The sequence below is a fragment of the Symphodus melops genome (assembly GCF_947650265.1).
Source record: "Symphodus melops genome assembly, chromosome: 3".
NCBI lineage: Eukaryota > Metazoa > Chordata > Actinopteri > Labriformes > Labridae > Symphodus > Symphodus melops.
Window position 1 is genome coordinate 9,763,571 of NC_136693.1, and position 10,289 is coordinate 9,773,859.

The window sequence follows — 10,289 nt, forward strand, 5'->3', positions numbered from 1 at the left end:
TCAAACACTTTACTTCATCAACAAACCTCCCAAATAAAACTTATTTCTTCATTGAATTCATCTTCTTTTAATCATCTTTGTTTTTTAACAGCTGACTTTTAACTGACATTAAAATAGGAAGTGATAATTAAAAATGAAATGTTTGCATGCTCTGTAAACAAAGCTGTAAAACCTGGAGAGCTCCTTTGTAAAACGTTTGTTTGAAATAATAATTTAGATGGACTCCAGTTGAACCTCCCTATCTGACTTCATCGGCTCTTTGTCCATATACCTGAAGCTCTTCCAGCACATTTCCTTTTGAAGATATATCACTTATTGCCCTTTTAAATCCTCCAAGAGTTAAAAAATTAATGAGCTGTGGGTGGAAGAGAAGACAACGTTAAAGTTACATCTTTTATCTGATTTCACTAAATGGAGCCATCATTTGAATGTGTCTTCTCTTGCTTGTCTGTTTTTATGTCCTTACTTTTGCACTCATTTATATACCTTTTTCCAAAGCACTTTGCCTCGAGGTAAGTGCAACATAAATAACATTTACTTGCATTTCATTGCATCCACAACGTTTTCTCTTTAATGGCCCATTTTCAACACAATTATAAAGCTTAGAGTCTAAACCTTTTGACTGACGAATTTTTCACATCTGTCCTGTAGAGCTGAAGTTTTATTTTTTACCAATTTACACCAGCTAAATGTATTTATTGTTAGCCATAAACAAATAGACAAAAGATACTTTGCATAGTGGTAGAAAAACAAAGCATAAGAGGAGTGCACAAGGCAAACCAAAGCTCATGAAGGGAAACAAAAGTATTCTTAAACAGGTCGAGAAAAGAGAAACACACACTTTTATAATGTGGCTATTAACTTTACTCAAATGTTACACATCTTTGGGAAAAGTACAAGCAGGTACAGAGCAGCTTTGTAGAGCTGAAATCAAAACAACACCACGCCACTGTACTCTCTATGTAAAAACAGCGGGCCTTACTGAGCCCATCTTTGAATAGTCCAATACTCATCTATAAGCACTGTATACTAATGCAGTCAGTAGAAACCAGCAGGTGGCTTGGTTTTATAAATACACAAAATGTTCAGACATTTTAAGGATAAAGTCCAACACATACAGTTCAGACATGAGGGGTCCAAATTAAAGGGAGACAACCCAAGAAATATTGCTGTGAACCCATTTTTTTTTAATCAACATTTGTAAAATAGAAAGAAGGGGATGTGTTAATAAAGCCTGTACAGGTCCATCGTGGGACATACTTCCACTACCTTTAACACAACAGTGACACATCAACTTTGATTCCTACACATACATTTACATCAACATTCAGCTGCCACACACGATCCTGTCTACTGCTCCACAATAATCTCATTAACAACATGTATTTACATTGCTTTTTCATCAGTCCCATTAACACCACAGTTTCTGGATGATGTCGCACCTACAGATAAATATGAGCGAGGACAAGGTAATAAAAGCCCAACATGAATGACTTGTTTAAGGCCATGTTCATTGTTTCTGTATCTCAGCCTTAGAGAGAAATACTTAAAACTATACAGACTGTGTACTAACATTTACATTTGTCTGGCTTTAATCAAGTTGCCATGGAAACTTGAATTAAATTCACACAAACTGCACTTTAAAGATACAGAACAAGTCACTTTAAGTGAGCTTCTCTTCTCTCTTTCAACGCATCAGAAAACATGCATCTGTCAGTTTTCTCATCGTGGGGCATCCTCATATTTACAGATGGATTTTGCAGCTAAGGTACATTTACACAATGTATATTATATAAAAGCAAAAACAACAATAAATATTTCTCTGGTAAACTATTGACTGATAAGACTGTTAGCATGTTGAACGTTTGTGCTTAAAAGCAGTTTGAGTTTGTCCAAAGAAAGTGTTTAATGTGTGTTGAGAGTCACAAAGGAAAAAGTCCACCAGCCAGTCCAGGAGTGATCATTAAACTGACAGAGAAACTGAAAACGGTCAATATTTACAGATCGTTGACTTTAAAATCGGTTTCATCCTCATACGACTTGGTGCTAAACGTGGGTCCTTCATGAAAATAAAAGTGAGTCAGTCAATAAGAACATGTAAAGAGTCTCGACCTGCTCTCTGTCTGTGTCACGAGATAACTATTTGTTTCTCTAGAAATAGAAAGTGACAGAAACATAGATGTAAAGAATTACATTCGAAACATGGGTCAGGCAACGCACGAAAGCATGTTTAAACTACACTATGTATCTGTACATTCATTTATACAGTACATATAGACTAAGATGATTAGAAGAGCAGCACCTTCACTACTAGCAGGAGGATGAAACTGCCTTTAGCTTTAATCCTGTTAAAGTAACAAGAGAGAGAAAGAGGCAGTGCTGTTGTTGCTGTTTTTCAAAATAAGACGCTGGGACTAGGACAAATATCTATCAAACATCAAAACCACGACAACAATAACTGAGACCAGAAACCCACAATGAGGTGTTGCTATCCAGTCTATGACCACGTTTACATGTTTGTCATAGAGTCACACTTAGTCAGCACTCGACTTGTTCAGGACATTTATACCTTTCTGAAAGTCTCCAGCTTCAACATTGCTGATGTTTATTTAGAGCAGGCGCTGCCAAACGCTTTCAGCTTAAACCCAAACCCAAGTTACCGCTCTCACTTCTCTTTACCAAACATTTACTCACACACTTCTTTATAGTTTGGCTTTGACACCATGGACGCACAGAACCTCTCTCTCTGCCCAGCGAGCAGGCAGTCATCCAGAAGGCGCATGAAGGTGTGAAAAATTAACACCAGTTGTATTTTAATAAGGAAAAGTTGTTTGTCGACTTTTTACTTGGACTCAACTTTGGGGCAACCCGGTAAAAAGGGGTCTGACCCTAACTTCAGGAAAGGCTGATTTATTTGGACTTGTAAAAAAAAGCCTATCATTCTCTTGTGTAGACTTTTGTGTACATAAAAGTCAATTAATTTTTGAAGAATACCCAAACACTCCTGTTTATTCCCCTGCAAAAATGTCTCCCCTGACCTCTGCACGAACACTACCCCGAAGATGTTATACCTAAACAAAGGAAAAAGTCAAAGGTGCTAATTGTGACAAATAAATTTAGATATAAATAAAAATCACATACATGAAACGGTGTGAAGGAGTTGCAATCATTGATATTTGTTCCATTTCTTCAAATAAAAAGTCAAGATGATTTCTTTTCTTGTGCATTCCGAAAGAAAAATGAACGCCGGGAAAAAATTAAGAGAAAGATGAGGGGCGTTTGCAGTCAATTCAGTTTGGCACACAAACTCTTTCTCACACACACACGCACAAAAACACACGCGCACACACTCAAAGTTTTGGACCGAACTTCAAACTTCACCCCGTGCTTTACCAGGTAGGCATCATGTCTGGGAACCAGACGCGACCTAAGTGCTTTGATACCTCCCAGTGGATGTCATCCAGCCCGTAGCGGTGATCTGGAACCAGCACCTCCTCCATGATGGATAGCTGTGACAGTCTATCGCCGCACATCTTCACAAACTCCACGAAGGCGCTGCACGACACCTCGCACTCTCCCAATCCAATGGAAGACAGCTGCGTGCAGCGTTGGGCGATGCGAATCAGCTCCTCATCCAGCGGCCGCAGCCCGTTGGCGCACACCACCAGCTCCACCAGACGCGGGCAGGTGAGCCCGACGCGGCCCAGCACGTCTTTGCTGACAGAGCGTCCAAAGTACAGATGTGTGACGGGGATCTCATCACGGAAGAACGGGCCAAACTCGTCCTCGTACAGAAAGAAGTACATGACCAGGCTGAATTTAGGAGAGTGTTGGACCATGGCGTCCCAGCTGCTCTTCTTGATGCTGTGGAACTGTTGGCCCGGATTCTCGCTAATCACGTCGATGCGAAGGTGCTCGAGGTGGACGTGCTTCTCGGAGGAGAGGGCGATGAGAAGCTCGTCACTGAGCAAATGGTAGTTTAGAGCTAGTTCTCTTAAGCCATGACACTGATCGGCCACACAGAGGATACCTTGGAAAGAGAGACAGGGGTCAAAGGAGACGATAGATCCACACAGCCTGTTTATGCCAAGCACGGAAAAACATCAGGGAACACTGGTAGAAACTTTTCTATTTCTCTGTGCGCCTTCAAAGAGGACATATTATACTTCTTTTTCACCTTTCCAAACCCTGTGGTCTAAATGAAACATCTGTGCTGTGCTTTGGTGCCATTATAACATGAATCAAGCACCAGAGGAGGTTTGGGACCCTGTAGAAACCAGCTCTCTCTGAACGCTCCGTTTTGGTGTGTGTGTCTCTTTAAATACAATGGTGGACCTGTGCAAAAGTTTTGCTCTAGGCTGGAGGTGGATTTGGAGGGGTATTTTCTTACCAGAATACAACTTGTGATGTCACAAACCGAGCAAATTTAAGCATTTAAATTTTCCTCTGTGTTGTAAGACTTGTGCAAACCACAAACAAAGGACTGGGTGGATTTATTTCAAATTTTGTGAGTCGGTTGACACTCAGGTTACCCAAATAAATGTTCAAAAACACTGTGAAAGTGCATTTTCATAATATGTCCCCTTTAAGACTTTAATTATAACATTAAACGTAAAGTGAGTGCAGAAGTACGTCTAAGGAAGAACAAGGTACCAGGTATGAACAGTTTGCACCGAGCCTTCCACCACCTAAAGAACATTTCAAATCACTGTCAGTACCTGCAGGTGAAACATGAGGGCAGCTACTCATCTTCAGCAGCTTGAGGGTGTCACTGTTATTGGCCACCAGGACTTTGAGGGAGGGGTCGTCCACGGGGGTGTCATCAATCTTCAGGGAGGACAGGGATTTCGAGTTGACAAAAACCACCGTCAGGGCTGAGATGAAGTGAGACTGTTGAGCAGAGCAAAGGAGAGGCGGCGTTTAATCCTCTGGGTTTTTTTTGTGCACGTGATAAACACTCGTGCTGGTCTCACTCGCCAACTCATCAAGTGACTGAAAATACTTTTAGTTCTACTTCACATCTGCATCAGCACCCTCTGCTGGTAACAGAATGTAAATATCTACCCTGTCTGTATTCTTTTCAAAGGTTTATTTTAGAGCTAGGTGGATGAATCAGAACTCGAGGAGACAGAGAGTGGGGAATGACAAAAAGGAGCCACGGGTCGGACTCGAACCCAGGCCGGCCCCCCCGAAGGACCCCAACCTCCATACATTGGGTGTGCTCCAACAAGGCTGAGGCTTACTTTGGGCAGCTCCATGAAGCTGGGCCTGGCTGTTGAGATGAGCCCCAATGTTTTCAAAGAACAATTGACGAGCTGAGAGAGGATGTCGCACGCCGCCTCGGCAGAATCTCGGCTGCTGTCCACCTGAGAAGCAGAAAAAAAAAAAAGAAAAAAAGAAGGGGTTTCAGTTTGAACAGGACAGAAGAATTGAATTCAGCGCACACTTCTCTTTCTGTGACCTCCCTGAACACGAAACACTCCAGGACATACCTTGAAGCTGACATACTGCAGGTGGTTGGCGTGCCTCTTGATGATCTGCTTGATGAGGTCAGGGTGCGTGGCCTTCAGGTAAGAGCTTGCTGGCTGGTTCAACTCAAACTCGAAACATCGCCACAGCTCTGGCATGTGAAAAGCTTGGTTCCAGCTTCGACACACCTGCAGGAAAGGAATTTCAAACCAACTCTCTTAGCTACAGACGACTGAAGTTTTTCTGTATTTACTTCCATTTGAATAGCTAAACTTTAAAAACAAAAATCTGCAACAAAACTGACATCACTGATGCAAAGGTGATACTTTGAGGACAAACCAAAACTCACATCTATACACTTTATACAATAACGATTGTTTTCTTCCGAAGAGGGATTGTTAGCAAAAAATGCTTTATGAACATGTAGACAAAAAGTGACTCACCGTGAGAACTAAAAGCAAAGATTTACTCAGAGGTGAGTCATGTTCCCATGTTGTTCAGGTCTGCCTCATTTAATGGAGACCAATAAGACTTTTACTGTTTAACTGCCGTCCAGTGTTAACACTAATAAACCACGCACTGACCATTAATAAAATAAATAATAATTTAAAAAAAGGTCTAGATTACCTGAGAAGCGTAGGCTCTATCCAGAAGAGGCAGGTACTGGAAGATGTGGAGCAGGATCTCCTGTGGCAGACACTCCCAGTGGGCTCCCTCTCCTTCAAACTCTTTCTCCCTCCTCTGCTTTCGGGACCGTTTAAGAGTCTCCTGAGACCCTCCGCTGGTGCCACCTCCATCCTCCTGCTTATTGCCTTTCAGTGCACGTTTCATCCTGGGTAAACAACATCCAGATGGTTGGGCTGAGTTCACTTAATGGGAGAAGGAACTCTTCATTAGCAGCATTATTTATGGAGAGACTCTACGTCAACAGACCTGGCATGCTTAGCAAACTAAATGTTGTTCCACTTGTCCTCTTAGTATGTTTGCAGAGCATGTCTGGTAGGTTGATGCATGTTGACACATTTTAAATCCATATTTGTGCACTGCTATATGTTTGTAATGCCACAACTATTTGGTCATAATCAGGAGCACTGTCTAATGCCTTAGCCTAATGAATGTTTAAAATAATTTAAACAATTTAAATTCACAATTTGACACAGGTCACTAGGGCGCTGATGGCCTGGTGGTTTGGTTGCACCCCATGTATGAATGTATTCTCCAAGAGGGCTGGCCTCACTCTCTCTCTTAACCTATCCACTGTCCAATAGAATAACTGCAAAAAGCCCCCAGACTATAAATCTAAGAAGAAAATATGTCTGCAACTCCTGACATGTGTTGTTAATTGACTGAAAAAAATAACCAGAAAATATGCAAATATTTTAATTCCTTTATATAGTTATTAGGAAACACCGTTCATTCACCTGTAAAGGTGTGATCAATCCTCATTATAATCCTGTGTGTGTGTGTACAGTATGCGTGTGTATAATGTGTGTACAGTATGTTTGTTTAGATAGATAGATAGATAGATAGATAGATAGATAGATAGATACTTTATTGATCCCGAGGGAAATTCAAGAGTGTATAGTGTATGTTTGTGTATAGTGTGTGTACGTGTTGTGTGTGTGTGTGTGTGTGTGTGTGCGTGTGTGTGTGTGTGTGTGTGTGTGTGTGTGTGTGTGTGTGTGTGTGCGTGTGTGTGTGCGTGTGATTCTCTGAGTCAGAATGAAAACATTGTCTAAGGAAGACACGCCTCCTTTTGACTCACCTGATCAGTCCACGGCAAAATCCACAACATTTGCTCTTTATAAACTTACTTTAGGTGCACATTTTGCCGGTGTTTACAGTCGGCACAAACAGAAGTGTAGTGAAAAATGCAAAAAATTAATAACGTCAAGCAAAGTAAGAGAAGCGTTAGCATAGCAGAACCGAAGCTCGCATCCTGCTAACGAGCAAACAAGTTGTAGTTATTTGACAGTAAATGTTACAACTGAGTAATAGTATAATAAAAACACTCACAGACCGCTGTCAACCTCGCTCTCCTCTCACCTGGCTTTCACTTCGGTCTGTCGGCTGTTTATCCACAAAAGCGATCAATCTACGTCAACCGGGACCCACACAAGAAAACTGCGTCCGAGCTGCTCGACCGATCAAACACATTGGACCATAGGACAGCACGGTGTGTCGGCAACTTAGCAAACACCGACTACAAGCTGATGAAGCGAGTTTTTCACCAGTATTTTTGTATTCCTAACGCCTGACCTAGTTTCGTTTCCCAAGTCAGCTTCAGTAGTTTGCCTGTCAGCTAAAGATGGCGTTTGTGTTTCTCTGCGTCGAGCGCACTCCGTGGGCGGCCTGCAGTTACCCAGGACTGCCACCAAGGGGCGCAGTTTCCCCATATTTTATTAATAATATTAATTCAATTATCCATTATCATAAAAAAAAACTGAGAAAATGAACAGACGTGTGTTTCGTACAAAACCAGTATTTTGATTTGACATTTACATTTCACTATGTTTATATACACAACCTTTACATTTAAGCCAACCTTTACATCTGATTGTTGTCATTGAAAATGAGTCTACCCATTTCTGTTAAAAAAAAATGGATTCTTATTTTTCCCTAGAGAAATGGGTTGCAATTAGAGGAGGCAGAGCAGAGAGAGCACAGGCGCCAAGGGGACAAAAGCAAATCCATAACCGAGGTGTGTATCAGAGCAGAGCTACCACTTATGATGCCCCATGATTTAGAGAAATTACAACTTTTAAAAATGATAGTCCATGTAGGCTTACTTTTTTTTGAATGGTATGGTTTTCTCTTTTGTAGATCTCAGAAGGAAGAGGTTTTACATCTTTAGATATGAAAGAGGTTGAACTGTCAGAACATATTCTTTAACACCAGTTGAACTGGGTGGTTCCATTCAATGAAAGAAAAAAACATTGTGCAAGATATCTCAACAAGATACACATGATAAATATAAAGAAAGCATAGTGAAACCCAACAATTTAACTTTAACAGATCTGTGCACAGCAGCTTTACATTACCATATTTAACTGTTCTCTAATTCCTCCTGTAATGAAATTCATGTCTGTCTGGGAGAACATTTAAGGGGTCCACACTGCCTTTTATTATTATTCTACGTACAAATGACACCGGGATGCACTAAAAGATGAAGCAGTGGTCTGTGATGACAGACCTGTGAAAAACTTTTGAGCTTCATCTATATTCTTGACTTGAGTTTCTTTCAGGTTTGGAGAGTGGTGTCAGGATGAAAAGGTCACACTCATAACTTCAGCACTCAGGGGGAGACAGATATGAAAGCTGAGATTTATCTGACCTCATGTTGTTTGTGAGATAGCTTTTTCTCTCTCCATTTCCAAACAAAAAAAAAAACAAGTAGAAGTGTTACATGAAGTGAGATATCAAACATTGTAAAAACATTTCTTTTAAATCAATTCTTCCTCTATATAATCTTCTGTAACATTGATTGTCTTTTCTGTATGTTACACACCAATGCTGAAAACAGTTACAATACATCTGATTCAACATTCAGAACAAAACTATGTAATTAATCATCATCCGTAGGAAAAATCACACTGCTCTGTGACTGTCAAAGCCAGAGCAGAGGATGTGTTAATGGACATTGATTCTTAACACCTGATATAATCTACATTTTTTTCATTCTTGACATGTTTTTTTTTTTTTTTTTTAAACCTCTCATGCTAAATTAATTTAATTCTGGTTCCACTTGTGGATCAGTCCACCCGTTTAAACAACTTGAACATTCGTTGCCATCTGGTGGTCAAACAAGTTATCACATCTTCAACAACATATTTACGAATCAGATATTGTTTGCTTCATCAAAGCAGTAAAAAAGTTACTAAACACAGTTTAACTTAGACAAATCACAAAGAATCTTTTCATGTGTTTATTCTGAAGAAAAAAAATGATCTACACCTGGTAAAATATTCATAAATTTTGCAAACCAGCATATCAAAAACAGTTCTATTTTCTTTATCAAGATACACAAAGCCTACGAAAATGTTCATTTATTAAATGTCAAATACATCTACTCATACTTAAAATGTGATTATTAACCTGATAAAAAGGTTTTAATCATATTAAAGAAATTTTTTTTGTCTCCCAGAGGAAATGTGTGACAGCTGATACGTGCATTCATCCCATACATGAGTAAACAAAAAAACATGAACATGGAGTAGCACACATAACAATAACACATAACAGTCAAAGGTAAAATTGAGAGGAGTGGGACGAGTGAATTAGTGGGGCCCTGAGTGCTCAGCCCTGAGTGTCAGAGCTTTGTTGTTTAGAGCCGAGAGGTTTTGGGTGGTTGGTTCAATGATTTTTGAGGCGATATGCGAGTTGTGGATGAGTTTGTCTCTGAGTTGGTGAAAAAACGAGGTAATAAATATGGTGTAGGTTGTGAAGGGCTGATAGTGAGGTCGATAAGCTGATTTCGACGGTGTAGGTAACCAACAAACTTTGAACCCTTCCAAAAATGTAACATTGACTTTATAGGAAAAGGTTAACTTGAAAATGAAAGTACATATTACATTGTGAAAAAAACACTGTTATGCTCAGACTTCCCTTAACCCATAAATGTTACACTATAATGGTTGTACATAAGCCTATAAATAAGGCTAAATAGTATGCAAATAGGAACTTGAAATTTATGATCTTTAACCTCTTTTAATAAATTATAAAAGCCTCAGTAGCCTAATACAAATATATGGCACTAAATCGGGGGAAGAAAGGTCACATAGAAGGGAAAACATATTTAAACCAGTTTCCTAAATGTATCA

General features: G+C 40.0%; 1 protein-coding gene across 1 annotated transcript; it reads right to left on the bottom strand.

Moving 5' to 3' along the window:
• Positions 1-841: 841 nt before the first annotated feature.
• LOC306821259 (F-box/LRR-repeat protein 3-like) lies at positions 842-7,832 on the bottom strand. Its single transcript, XM_079339575.1, has 6 exons — positions 7,516-7,832; positions 6,097-6,301; positions 5,493-5,657; positions 5,244-5,366; positions 4,719-4,890; positions 842-4,030 (listed from the first exon to the last, which is right to left on the bottom strand). The coding sequence occupies exons 2-6, from the start codon at positions 6,298-6,300 to the stop codon at positions 3,390-3,392; spliced, it is 1,305 nt and encodes a 434-aa protein (XP_079195701.1). The 5' UTR covers position 6,301; positions 7,516-7,832; the 3' UTR covers positions 842-3,389.
• Positions 7,833-10,289: the final 2,457 nt, after the last annotated feature.

What these genes read in the sequence shown, in the direction of transcription:
- LOC306821259 (XM_079339575.1), bottom strand. Translation starts at nt 6,300, where the DNA reads ATGAAACGTGCACTGAAAGGCAATAAGCAGGAGGATGGAGGTGGCACC. An exon ending in TGCAGTATGTCAGCTTCAAG is followed by an intron (nt 5,367 to 5,492) that starts GTATGTCCTGGA and finishes TCTGCTTCTCAG; the next exon opens with GTGGACAGCAGCCGAGATTC. An exon ending in GCTTCATGGAGCTGCCCAAA is followed by an intron (nt 4,891 to 5,243) that starts GTAAGCCTCAGC and finishes TCTGCTCAACAG; the next exon opens with TCTCACTTCATCTCAGCCCT.